Here is a 15,197-nt window from a genome sequence, read left to right as displayed (position 1 = left end):
GGAGAAATTTATAATAAAAAAATTGGAAATAATTAAAGTCATCAATTGCGGTTTTAAGTTTATATGACAGGACATTTCCAAGTGCTAATTAAAAGAAATAATCGTCGACTGACTATTTGAAGTTATTTTAATTTTCATTGTAATCCACAGAAAGTCAGTCTAGTTACATATTTTGCTTTAAACAAATTGTTAAATAAACTCCAATAAAATTTTAATGTGGAAAATAGGTAAATATCAAATTATAAATAGAGGAAGAGGACAGCCTTCCCATCTATTTTCGTTTTGCTTTAATTGTATTACTTTTATCAGTGCATGGGTATATGAATTGGATTGAAATCGCTACCGGAAAAATAATAGAATTTATGATTTCGTCATCATCACAAATCATAGGAATAGACCGACCTGCCAACATTTATAATTTGAATATTTTCGATAAAGAAATCCAAATTTTTGTTCTTGTGTGCGACAACCTGAAATTTTCCAAACACATGACGAATTGTCATCATTCCAAAAACAAAAAAATGTAAATACTGCCGGTGACAACAGACTTATTACAATAATTTTCGGAGTAAAAGTATAGTAATAACGCCATGCCCACATTTAAGTCTTAGTCAAGAAGAGGTTGTTCGATGTAAAAAAAAACTGGGTCCCACCGATAACGGCGGGTCAGGGTCCCTTAACTGTTATATAAATTCTTGAGGAAAACAGGCCCGTAAAAATGGACTTAAAATTACGCATTCTCTTGTGTTTACAAACATGTACTGGTGTCAATTCCTAGTTTTAAACAAAACCACAACGTAACTGATCAATTCGATAGATTATGGTCATTTTCAAACTTGACATGTAGAGTCATATTCCACTTCTGTTAGAACCAGGCCCTTAAAAATCGACTTGAAATTACGCTTTCAATAGTGGTTACAGTGGACGAAATATAAGGACTTACATTTTCAACGATTACAATCCAAACGTTATTCATTCCACATGCGATTTACATGTTAAAATCGTACGTAAATGTCGTAACGTTGGTAATGTATGTGGGTGGAATGAATAGCGTCGATTGGATTGTAATTGTTACTTCTTATAACTCCGGGACTGTGCAAACAGTTATTAGTAAAATTTCCATAATTTGGTTACGGACCCTCATTCTCCATTTTTTCATTTTTTGGGTAACAGACCCTCATTTTAACTCGTATTCGGCCGTTAGACCCTGACTTTCAAACAAGGAAATTAGATGAGATATCTAACAAAATGCAATTCATTCGTCACTCAAATTGAATGGAAGAAAGTGGATGTTAACTATCTTTGCAGTACTCCCACAGCTGGTCCAATTATGCTCGTGTAATGATTATTGCAAATATCGTTTGTCCAAGTTACTGTCCTAATTCAAAAGTAAAAGGTTTGACCACAATTTTGTAATTAACTTTGATGCTAACTAGCTCAAATATGATACAAGTCAAGCGTTTCGTATTTGTGTGCTTGGACGTCAGCGAATGAAATTAAAGTTTCATAAAATAATTTAATATTCCAGATCCTAAATCATTTACAATCACCATTCAAGAGACAATTACGTGATTAAATGGCATATGTCAAGTGATGTATTTGATGTCGAAATATTCTGATATGCAATATAATTTGCAATAAAATTAATTACACCGATATTGTCGCTGATATCAATGTACGACTGTACAATACCCAATGGGTTGTATGACAGAAGGGAAATGAAAAACAAATTAATGCAACACTTCGATTCCGTACGATTTACAATTATTGTATCTAGTAAGATTGTTTTGGGTTGTCGAGTTTCCACATTGCTTCAACGTTCGAAAGGGAATAGTTCGTAGTTATTTGGTTAGCGGTCGTATTAGAAAATAGAGCCAATTTGATGCTTTGAACAACTCGAATAGTTGCACAAATCTAATGAAATAAAAGATTTTACATCAAAATCAAAAAATACTTTAAACAACAGAAGTATATGACTGATCGATTGGAACATGATATACTTCGTTTATTTCCGGAGAACACTCAACCATTCATGGGGCGAATGATACTCCGTTTGCCATTTCTAAAAAATTAAATGCTTTGACATGCACATAAGTGCATTCAAAATATCAACAAAATAAAACGTTTCCCAATTGCTATTGTGCGACGCAAATTGTTTCCTATACAAAAAAAATACCGACAATACATAGTTTGCCTGCCATTGAATCACTCAACAATATTTCTGGTCAACGTGTATACTAACCAGCTCTTTGCTACCAAAATTGTGGCCACAAATTTGCGGTTTCATTTCAATTTATAAAAGTGAGAAAAGCCAATTGAATTTCATTCGATTATGCAGTATTATAATAAACAAAACTGGCCGCAATGTTCACACATTATTCATTATTTTGTATTAAAATGTATGTACAAATAATTGCGTACGGTTTTGATGTTTGATATTTATTTTATTTTACACCATTTCAACTCAACTGGCCCGCATTACACTCAATGCTTTATCATATAAAAAAAAAGAATCAAAATTGAATATCATTTCGATTACGATTTTTTTTTTTCAACACGCGGCTTTTCACTGATTTCAAAATAATGCAAACATCAAGCCGAAAAATTAAATTTATGAAATGAAAAACTTGTTGATTTTCATACTCTCACTCGGAAAATGCATTTTATCAACTGTATGGCTTTATGTTGTGTTTATTCAGTGATTGTGTACATGCATTGCGTTGAATTGCATTGCACATGCATAATATATTGCATTTTTAGCGGACAGGTTTTTGGGTGATTATAGGTGTAAACATGGGTTAAAATACTTGTAAACATATTTTTCAATGATCAATGCCTTTTTCGGGAAAAATTCTCGAACCATGATGGGAAAATTTCGGTTTTGTTTTATGTTTGATGCGACGTATAGATGGGAACCACTCGCATGGAAAATGTGAAATGCCAGTTAGGATTTTCGAATACGAGTATTTTTCATCTACTCTTCGCGTGTATACACGCTTCTTGATTAAAGGGTCATATATGAAGCACGTCGGACTGAAGAAGGAAGGGCTGCGGCGGTTTGGCAAATAACTCGTGGAAAACACATAGCTTCCTTTGACCCTCGTTTCAAATTCAAATTTAAGATATATTGCAACAATAGATTAAGGAATTGGTTTATTTGTAGTTTTTTATGAGCTTCTTCAATAATTTTGTATTTTAAAGTCGGAATAGCTCAGTTTATTCTTTTAATTTGCCAAGTATTTCGACTTCAAATCGAAGTCATCACCCGTGAAACGATATTATCGTCCAAGAAACAATATTATCATTTCTGATATTATATTATCACCCGTGAAACAATATTATCGTCCAAGCGACGATAATATCATATTAGAAGACAATAATATCTTTTTCCGGACGATAATATCGTTTTCTGTAACAATATTATCGTCACTGCAACGATATTATCGCCCATGAAACGATATTATCGTTATACGTAGTCCAGTAGTCCAGTTAAATTATTCACTAAAAATTATTCAAAATTCCATTCATTTGTTATTTCCATTTCTAGTTATAATATCTCCAGAACCCATCTTTTATCTTTCTATGGCAAACCAAACACCTTTCTAATTGAAGGGTGAATTCAGTTGCCGTCTATAATTTGCTTCTGTAAATTTAAATATTTTATATAAAAGTTACACAGACTAATTATTAGACGATGCGAGAGAAAAAAAATTAACACCTAAGTTACCAACACCGTTCCGGCGCCCGGCTCGCATTGCGGCCCTCCGCTTCGCTCCGGGGCAATGGGCCGGATCGCTCGACGTGTTAAAACGCTTTTTATGTGCAATGAATTACACAGACTAATTATTAGACGATGCGAGAGAAAAAAAATTAACACCTAAATTTTAGAACGTTTGATCGACTAGACTAATCGGCAATAATATCGTCCGTGCAACGATATTATCGCCCATGAAACGATATTATCGCCGATTGAAACGATATTATTGTTTTTGCGACGATAATATCGTTTCATGCAACAATATTATCGTTTCTGCAGTGATAATATCACCCGTGAAACGATATTATCATACAGGAAACGATATTATCATTTCTGATATGATATTATCACCCGTGAAACAATATTATCGTCCGAGCGACGATAATATCGTATTATACGACAATAATATCGTTTTCCGGACGATAATATCGTTTTCTGTAACAATATTATCGTCCGTGCAACGATATTATCGCCCTTGAAACGCTATTATCGCCGATTGAAACGATATTATTGTTTTTGCGACGATAATATCGTTTCATGCAACAATATTATCGTTTCTGCAGTGATAATATCACCTGTGAAACGATATTATCGTCCTTGAAACGATATTATCGCCGATTTAAACGATATTATTGTTTTTGCGACGATAATATCGTTTCATGCAACAATATTATCGTTGCTGCAGTGATAATATCACCAGTGAAACGATATTATCGTCCATGAAACAATATTATCGCCGATTGAAACAATATTATTGTTTTTGCGACGATAATATCGTTTTATGCAACGATATTATCGTTTTTGCAGTGTTAATATCACCCGTGAAACGATATTATCGCCGATTGAAACGATATTATTGTTTTTGATACGATATTATCGTATCAGACGACAATAATATCGTTTTCCGGACGATAATATCGTTTTCTGAAACAATAATATCGTCCTAGCAACGATATTATCGTCCATGAAACGATATTATCGCCGCTGCAACGATAATACACTCGGAGATTTTTCCCGTCACCGTATTGTGTCCAGTGCGCTGATATTTGTTGATGAATTTTGTTACAGCCACTGATGATGACTTCGATTTGAAGTCGAAATATTTGGCAAATTAAAAGAATAAACTGAGCTATTCCGACTTTCAAAAACAGAATTGGTTTATGTCAGTTGACAAGTGGATCGCCACTGGTTTCTGGTGGGTTTTGATTTTTGTTTTTTACGCGTAAAAGAAGAATTTTTTTGAAAGTGGTTTTTGAAAGGGTCGAATACCTTTCTAGGCACATGTAAAAAAGTCCACTAGAAAATGCGTCCGCTTTCGGTAGGCTGTTTTTCAAAATAATCCCTCTCCTTCTTAAAGTCAAACCAAACAAAATAGTTTCGGCATTCCAACGACCTAAAACATTATTCTGCAGCGTTGATTTTTTATAAGTTATTCAAAACTTCTACCTCAAATAAATTTATATCTGCCACGAATACTATTGGCCACAGGAAAGTATTAAGCTGACCAAACGAGGTGGGCGTTATGTTGTTATGACAAAATGAACTTTATTAAAAAATGTTCGTATTTTAAATAAAGTTCTTCGTCAAAATGATTGAAATCAAGGTTGCAGATGAAGAAGTTACGACAGCATTTCACTGGGGCAGTATCGCAAAAAAAACCTGGCAGCTATCGGTAACGCTAGCTGCAGTTCAGTACGAAATTTCAACTGAACTGAATGACAATTACAGCAACGTTCAGTGGATTTTTGCGATAACGGACCCAGTGCTCGGCGTAACCTCCTCATATAAAACCTTGGTGGAAACTGCCGTTCTTAATTGTACGACATTTTTCTTCATAAAACAAAACTCAAGAATCAAAACTTGTAAATAAATTAGATCTAGGATGAGGTCCAGCTAATGTTCTCCTACAAAATGTATATAAAAGATTAATTTCAGGTACTTATGTCCAACTAGAGGTGTACGACAGTCTCATACGTCAAAACAGTGATCGGCGACGTACGGTCGGTGGCCCAAATTGACAAAATTTCTATTAATGGCATCTCGACGCACATATCTCTGTCCAACGCTAGGCAATATTTTAGGCAAACGTACTAACATACAATATTATAGTATTGCGAAGCATTTGTTGTTTCTAAAATATTAATTTGGAAATACTCACAGTTCACCGAAAATTCCATACAGGACCTGGGCAGTTCCTATAACCAAAAATTAATCACAATAAAATTACCAAACACACATTTTCATTGAAACTGAGATTGTTTTCATCACTCTTAAAGGCATTTTCAGCATGACTATAATTGGAACTGTTGAGAATCGAATTAATCCGATAAAAGCAATTGTCGAAACAGCAATTAAACCAAAATTAAAATCCCAATTTTTCTTTTACTTTAAAATACAATTACGTTCAATCAAAGCCGACCACCAACTATGCCCCTCCACGATGTGATTTATTTATTCCATTGATCACAACTAATCATGTTTACTTAAATCGCATTAAACAAAATAGAAAAAACATTCTCTTCGTAAAATTTATTTATTTGTTAAAATTTATATTTCAAAGAAAATCAAATGAAAATGATTTTTCCAAAGAAAATAAAAAAATAAATAACAAAATAACAAAATACATATATACAACAAGCCCAGTCAGTCTTTTTGTACCACGCATATTGTGATTACATTTATAACCAAAATGTATTTTAATAATGTAAAGTAAATGTATATATAATAGGCGTTATTAAAGTTTGACTTTAATTTAAACATTCCCGCGCAATGTGATTTCAATTTGGTTTATTTCTATATTGCGTTTGATCTTTTCGAGTAAACTGTGCGGCATTCAGAATATATATATATCACTAATGCATCGTATTATTCTTAAATAAATAAATTATAAAAATCAATAGAATTGTTTTTGGTTTGCCAGTTAATTTTATTTATAACAAAAAGAAAAACGGAGAAAATACTCAAATCGCTTACGATGTATAACATTTGAAAAGAAAGAAAAACGAAAGTAATGAACAAAAATATCGCATCAGAAATATCAAAATTTGAACATAAATTAAAAAACGACAACGAAATTTTCCTAGTTGATAAGAACATCAAAATATCCACTTCAACATCCCAATTTGAAAATCCTTATTCTGTGACCTATATCAATGTTAAACATGCTCAATTTGTTCTTCAAACTCCTTCTCATGTATTTTTATTTCCACAAAAAGACAAGTGTGCTTACAGAGAGTTATAAGTGTGTATACTCGTATAACCCAGCCATAGAAAGTTTGCAGTGAAAAACGACAAACAAAACCCCAAAAACCAACCATTTGCACACAAAACGGGATAAGGGAAATTGAATGAAAGTGAAAATAATTTTCATTGTAGATCCCGAACTCTGAAGATACACACTTGACTTGTATTATATAATGTCTGTGGAATTTCGGATGATATAATAGGAATGGTGCTGGTGTTTAGAGCTTGTAGAAAAGGATCATGTTGAAAGTGTGCTTGTGGATTGGGGCATGTATACGATTGGATTGAATGGATATTAATGTTAAGCGAAATATTTCTGCTCATTTTTTACTCAAAGGTACGCGTAATTCGTTGGAATCGTTTGCTCGTTCTACGTACGGTTGAGAGATTGATAATTAGATCAGATCTTAGATGTTATACTTGTAAGCGACGCAGCGACACGGCGTAATGTTTGTATTTTAATGAAATAAAATTGAAGTGGAGAAGCATCTAAAATTTGTATTAAAGTTCACTTTCGGCATTTTGTGGTGGCAACTATGTTTCGAACATTTTTCAATCGAATTTGTACTATGCACTGCACATCCTCGAAATTCTCTTTGACGAATTTTTAACTAATGAACGCCATCAATATTCTGAGACTCAGAAAAATATATATTTAAAAAAGAGAAACATCCAAATGGAATATACGTGTACAGCATTGGCATAAAGGAATATCAGCTACATTCATTTTTATGCAATTCTGACCAGCCAACCAGAGTCCAATTTTTGGCTGAACTCGCGGACGTCGTATACCGTATATTTCATTTAAATTTTTTTTTATGGTAAGTGCGAGGGTGCGGCTGAAATGACATGCAAAACGTGAGATATATGTAAAGAACCTTCTATGCATGATCTATAACTCTTTTCCAATTCAAAAATATAAAGAGTGTAGAACTAGCTGTGGGTACATTCCAGTTTTTTTTTTGTCTGTTGGGTGGATTAAAAAATTTAGCTTACCCGTGAGTGAAAAGTGGAAAGAGTAATCGGTATATACATATACTGGGTAAAAAATTTGAAGGTTTTTTTTCTCCATATATGAAATGGTGGAAAAGACTGAACTGAAGCCACTCTACTCACCTTCACCATGCATACGAGATGCGAAATATTTTTATACATGACGGATGTGCAATTTATGTATACATGTTACCCACTGAATTTATATGTACACGAAAAAAAAAAGAATTTTTTTCCCTGTATGCTGGATAACGGAGTAAAATAAAAATAAAAAGAAAAAAAATTAAAAAAAATGTATTTCGTTCGCGCAACGTTGTCTAAAAATTTTTTTTTATTGATTTATTTCAGCGTTTTTTTTCTTCTTGTTTTTTCATTAAGAGCATTGTGTGTGCAAATATTTTATTCTATAGAAAATTTGAATTTATATATCTAGGTATGTTCTTTTTTCCGCTGTCATAGATATATTATAGACCATATACATACATATACATGACCATACCGTACGAGTAAATGGAAATTAAATTTTAAAATACAAACAAAATAAATTACAACAAAACAGTGTCACCATGTACATCTTTTCTGTGCGGGGTTTTTATTTTAGTTTATTTATTTAGAGTTTTTTTTATCAACAAACGAACGAATGTAACTATACAACATGATGATCTATATACATGGTTTGGAAATTATCACAAAAATAAACATTGAAAAATGATATCATTTTTAAAAATTTATAATTAAAAAAAAGAAAGAAAGAACGAGCGAACGAATTTATTTTAACATCATGACACATATATATGTAATATAAAAACAACGTCGTTGGGAAAAAAAAACTATAAAAAAAATAATAAATAAATAAATGCAGAGGAAAAAGCCAACGGCACAAAAAAAAAATTTGTTGAATTCATGGAAACAGCAGAGAGTCGAGGTTTTATGGAGGAAAATTATCTATTATTCAATGATGTCATGCAGTGTTAAGGTAGACTCAAATTCATCATTCATAATTCTCTGGCATTTTGGCTTCCTGACACAACATTAGGATTATTATAAAATGTATGGAGAAGTTGTCAGTTTATGGCTGTGTGTATACTCGTATAAATCGCTAATTTTACATGAACTTACCGTAAAACGAATTTCTATTTTAATTTTTATCATAACATGTAGTTTAATGTTAACTGAATGAGAAGATTGGATTTTGTTCGTTTCATAAAATGTTAAGAGTTGAATGCAACATTTCTTCAATGCATGGACTTGATACTTTTAGCGGATGCATAATATATCGAAATTAGTGTGCATCTTAAAACATGAATCAATTAGACTAATTTGTTTGCAAGTTTCCTTTACAGTGATAAAATCATAAAAGTGTGCAGCTTTTCTGCTATGACTAGATTTACCTCGACACCATAATATGTAAACCAGCTCTCGTCCAAGTAATAAACAATCTAAAGGCACACAAAGTGTGTCTGACGTCGTTTACGTACGCACATAAAGCACTTAAAAAAAAACACATTTCAATGTACAGTCGTCGTCATTGAAATTTAGACATGAATTTGCTTCATCTGTTTTTCAGCTGGTCCACTCATATTTATAAAAGTGACTATATGACTTTATACTGGTGACACAGTTACAGGCAATACTCGCAATACAACGTGGAAACGCAGCTTGCATTTTGGAAACATTAGCGAAACGGAAGGTTGAGGACTTTTATGAAAAGATCGATTTCTTACTGGCTGCGCCATTATTGTGAGCAGTCTTTTTGTCGCAATTGATTAAAAATAAATTGAAGTAGTGGCAGGCAGGTGTGTAATGGTGGTGAAACCGTATGACGACGTATGAACATTAAGCAGATTTGTCTGCACGAGTGCACCAGCTGAAAACAGGTAAGGCAAGTTCATGTCTTAACTTCACTGATGTGTACTGTAGAAAATACTTTGTTTAGCTTTTGTGCTTCGATTGTTTACTATACAAACCACATGTGTTTGTGAAGCAAATGGTTGATTCAGCTGGGACAAAAAACTGCACAAATTCACGAATTTAGCGCTGTACTCCATTAGTTCAATAATAGGATGTTCTGTCATCATAGTACTAAAAATTAATTATGTAATCCTCGTCGTGCCAATATAAGGGGTATTGTAGGGGTTATGTGTTGAGCAAATTTCGCCAACCGTGGCTTTGAGAATTAAGTTTTTCTCGAAGAAAGACCTACACTGTTTTGCCATATTTACGCAGTCAATGTACTTAACTGCGTGCGGGCGCTATACCAAGTGTTATCTCGAAAAGTTTTAATTACAAAAAACGTATCGCACTCATCATTGTTTAGTTTATGGGTGGTTGATTGTCTTTCCAAGAAATTGAAATCAATCGAAATTCATCAGCTATGACACGAGTCTAACTATTATCAATGTAATTCAATTAATCAAATTGCTTGAAACCAAAAAATCGTTTACATCTGAGAAATGTTTCGCACAAATCCATATTAATTAGGAAAAAGGTTTGCTTTCCGATTAAAAGTTTCATTTGTTTTTCGTCTGCTACTACCTTCTCGGTTTAACGGCATTTCTAATTGGTACGAAATGTGAAGGCACGAGGCGGAAATTTATATCCTCTCAGTTATACAAAAAAAGAAATTTATTTCGTCCTTTTGTCACGAATTCTATTCTATTGTGTAAAGTGCCTATAATACTTTAATATCAGAGTTGCTTGTAAATAAAATATTTAATGTAAGAAAACATTCCGTTAAAAGTACTCCATAATATCAAATATTTCCACTATTTTCATTTATACGGATGCACTCAGAAGGAAAATTTCATTCATCCATAATAAATTCCCACTACATATACAGCAAAAGAAAACGGTTTTAGTTTTTCTTTAAAATGGTAGGCAATATTGATAATGCAAAAGACTGTAGATTAGATTGTATGGGCTGGATACATTTTTAATAATGCTCTGAACCTACAACATTCCGAGTGAGAAAATATATGTTATATATGTACACTTGTATACCTGTAAGCTATATCCATTCCATATCAAATGTTTCTACTTATAGTTTCAGTCGGTGAATAAAAAATAAACCTTTTATGTGATGCTACTTGTACCAAAATATCTACGTGAAAAATTAATAAATCTATTTGAAATTTTGCTCCTTCTACAGTTTGTTCAGTTGGCATCGTCCAAAACGGAATCGTATATCCAGACCCTTTAAAATGTCTCACTCACATATCCTTCGGTTTATCAGTTCAACCAATCGAAACTTTACAATTTCGGGAATGAAACATTCTCAAAATTGAATTTTACATTCCCTTCAAGCTGATATGTAACATCATTATCATAGAACCGGCAAACCAATAAACATTTTGTTCAAGATGTATGAAAATAGGGTGCGATATTAATATTCATACACTTAAACTTTTCAGTGTCATTGCATGCACCGTACGCACCGTAACCGAAAGAAAGAAAAACTTGGCTGGTAGACATTTTGAGATTCATATTCGATTTGTGAGGGGTTTTTTCCCTCCATATCAAAAATGCATTGACGCGAAATTAATCAGAATCGAGACAGATTCCCAGATTCACAAATTTCAGTTCGCCATTTATGAAGGGATTTTTCAATTTTATTTTTCGAGCCACAGGTATGTAGTTGCTATGACACTTCAGGTTGCTCTTACGACTTATAGTGTAAGGATTTGACTCAAATATCTGATGTTAAAGCGGTGACGGCGTTCACAAAATAATTCATTTGAATAAACTTTAAGACGAATCGACGCAGCGCTAAATTATAGCCTAAATTTGTGCGACTTTTTTTTTACATTTTCGATGATAACTTTGTATTCACCTCCCACCCCCTAGACACTTCGGCAAAAAATATATGTGAATAGCTTGAATAGTGTCACACCCTTGCCACCTCCTTTCTGGAAAAAGTAGGACCATCGTTTTATGGTAAATGTGTTTGCTTTGAGTAATATATATTATGTATGTACCTGTTGCCAAGATTGTTATTATTTTGATTTTGATTATTTTGACGTCTAGGACATTATTGCCAGAGCTGAAGGCGGACAGTCTGGCAATAGGTACATACCATATTTTATCTGTCATATATCGAGATAAGTAAAAACTCCCTAGAGAGATAAGCTCGTTCTAGATAGATAAAAATAATAAATGTTTGTGGTGGTGTAACCTACTACGAGAAAACTCAATAGTTCACTAAAATTGTCAAAAATTCTGAGTTTTCTGATTGTACGGTACATCACCACAAACATTTATTATTATTACTGAAAGCCAACCCTTCTTGACACAAAGCGGATACGAAGTTATCATCGAAAATATGTGATTTTTTTCGCACAAATTTAGGCTACAATTTAACGATGTGTCGATACTTAAAGTTTATTAAAATGAATTATTTTGTGAACGCGCACGTCACCGCTTCAACGTCAAATATTTGGATGTTCGATAACGATTGTCTAGTCTAATCAGTCTAGCCAAAACTTTATCTATTTACGGTTCGCATATGTGAAGCTTTTCAACTTGTTAAGCTATCATTTCTCTGAATTGAATTCGGAAGACTATCCGTTTCGGAAAGACCCTATACGTTACGATTTCTGTTATGACTAGAAGGAGCCTGTAGGTCACAGACAGAGCATCATTTCACGATGAGCTTGGTAACTTTTAAATTCTTTGAAGCAAAATCAACAAATCTTTTACTTTGTTTGTCTTATGAATTTCCTAGTATTGTTTGATACACAAAATCTATATCTTTTCAATATTTCTATCGTTGCCTATCGTTATGTATAAATTTCGGTATACTTAATAGTTTTATCTTAGATAAATATTCTTAATTCAGTATTTCGATAGGTTTGAAAATGTTGAACAAAAACTAAATCATTCGCCCCATTTTGAGTATTTTTCTTTGAAAGCATCACTCGGAATAGAATACAAAAATTGATTTTTTCTTTTAAACTTCTTTCTATTGTTGATTCTCAGCTTTTTGTAAAAGTAGACTGAGAACTAACAAAAAATAACAAGAAACTCTATTTGGAAACAATGCAGTGTATAGCAGATTTTTTTTTTAAATTGTATTGCATCACATAGCTTACATTTTATACTTACACTAGCACACATACATCGTGGAAATAAAATTTCATACTTTCGATGGTGTAAAATTATTTTGTTTTATTTTTTTTTGTTGAAATTTTATGTTCAATCAAACCGCAAACTGAGCGCAAGAAGTTAATATCCATTTCCCCAACTGCATTCTCACCTCACTGCATTTTTTTTAAATTTACTAAAAGGCGGTGTTATTGAACAGAAACTGGAGGGAATATTTCGTTGTATTCGAGTACGTGAATATACATGAAAATGAATGAAATGTGAAGTGAAACGAAATATTGAATTATTTCGTACGTATAAACTCTACCACAATCACATGTGATTTTATGATTTTATACTGTGAATATATAGGGACAGCTATGAAATTTGTGTATAGAATTGAAACATTTGAATTGATTGCCCATCAGAGCTTTGTGAAGTTTCTTAAACCGTGCGAAGCTTTCTTTCTTTTTTCTTGTAGAGATACAATAAATGTCATACCACAAAACAAAGAACATTTATAGAAAATTGGGTGGTTGGTATTTTTAACCATGGTGGGCCGCAAAATTTTCTTCTATAAATTATCACATTCAAAAAACAAACAAAATTTATTGGTTTAACATTTACATTTCAATGCAAAAGACTTTTTAAATTTTAACGCTGTAAATATACTTACTTGTCAATGACAACTTACCCTGAACCATGCTCTTTTTTGCAGAAAAATGCCGAAAACTTCTAGCTCACCATCTGAAGAAGCTGTTGCTTCAACATCACCAAAACACTCTCCATCAACTGCAATAACAGAAAATCATAGTGATCTGGAATCGCCATCTGAATTTTGTCTGCGTTGGAACAACTATCAACTGAACCTGTTGAGTGTATTTGAGCAACTTTTGGAAAAGCAACTGTTTGTGGACGTTACGCTTTGCTGTGAGGGTGGTTACTCAGTCAAAGCCCACAAAATCGTGTTATCGGCATGCAGTCCGTATTTTCAAGCATTATTCAATGACACACCGTGCGATCATCCGATTATTATACTGAAAGATGTTCAGTGGTCGGATTTGAAATCAATACTCTCGTTCATGTATAAAGGAGAAATTCATGTCAGTCAAGATCAGATTGGCCCTCTGCTCAAATTGGCGGAACTATTGAAAATCAGAGGATTGTCTGAAGAGCAAACAGATGGACGGGAATTACTATCGCACAAGGTCAATGAAGTACCGACTGAATCTAAATTGACAAAATCGCAGATGCTGCCGAAATGTGAGGTTGAAAGGAAGAAGAGAACTGCAAAATCATATTCAGTAGACTCTTTGAGCAAGCGAATCAAAGTGGAAGAGAGAAGTGGTCGAGATGACGAATCCATCGGGTCAGAGGAGAATGTGAGTAATTTTGTTTTATTATTATTTTAAACGAAACTAAATTTAATTTTCATCGTTCAAAACTATGCCATGGTTACCATGGCCAGCCGGCGTCAATTTATTGAATTATGTGTGTGCCATATAGTCTATAGTAGATAGAATCGGTCACACTAAACAACGTTACATAATACTCATGACTCTTTTATGATTATGTCGAGATTCATTTTGTTGTATTATATGAAAGTAATATGAAATGTTCAGAGTGCTATAACGAAATGACTAGTGACTACCCTTCGGTTAAATACCCCTATAATCAATCAATGAATCATTCATTAATCAGGTAATTATCAAAGTTGTAATTAATGCAATAAATTGGTGTTTATTATAACCGAAACTATAATTTGATTGATGTTGTGTACAGGAACGTAATTTATGTTTTTTGTATATTTATTTACATGATCAAAAATTTAGGTGTATACATTTTTGCGTTCTTCATGAATATTTCAAAAACGTTGTAATTAATGCTTGTCGACTATTTTCGGTTGAATTACAATTACAAGCAAAGAGATAACGAAAATACTCACAAATATATCGATAGGCTCGAGCATGAATAATCTAACAAAAAAGAATTATCGATAAAGCTAAACTTTGGTGCATCTTGACGAAGTGGTCTTAAAATAGTGAAATCTCTTACTTCGTAAGGGAGATATCAGTCTTTCAACATCCTGAAATTTTGACTTTCAGCTGTTATTGCTCTATGAAGA

The 15,197-nt window shown here is 33.0% G+C and overlaps 1 protein-coding gene across 1 annotated transcript in view; it reads left to right on the top strand.

Annotated features, from left to right (window-relative positions):
* The window catches only part of LOC119073558 (protein jim lovell-like), a 53,687-nt gene that overhangs the window by 14,500 nt on the left and 23,990 nt on the right, over positions 1-15,197 (top strand). The window contains exon 2 of the mRNA XM_037179114.1: positions 13,791-14,454. Coding sequence (XP_037035009.1) covers positions 13,795-14,454 — 660 coding nt within the window. The 5' untranslated portion in view covers positions 13,791-13,794. The remainder of the gene's footprint in view (positions 1-13,790; positions 14,455-15,197) is intronic.

The sequence above is a fragment of the Bradysia coprophila genome, unplaced genomic scaffold (assembly GCF_014529535.1).
Source record: "Bradysia coprophila strain Holo2 unplaced genomic scaffold, BU_Bcop_v1 contig_138, whole genome shotgun sequence".
Classification (NCBI taxonomy): Eukaryota; Metazoa; Arthropoda; class Insecta; order Diptera; family Sciaridae; genus Bradysia; species Bradysia coprophila.
The sequence above is the reverse complement of the archived record's forward strand: the minus strand, read 5'-3'. Positions and strand labels throughout refer to the sequence as shown.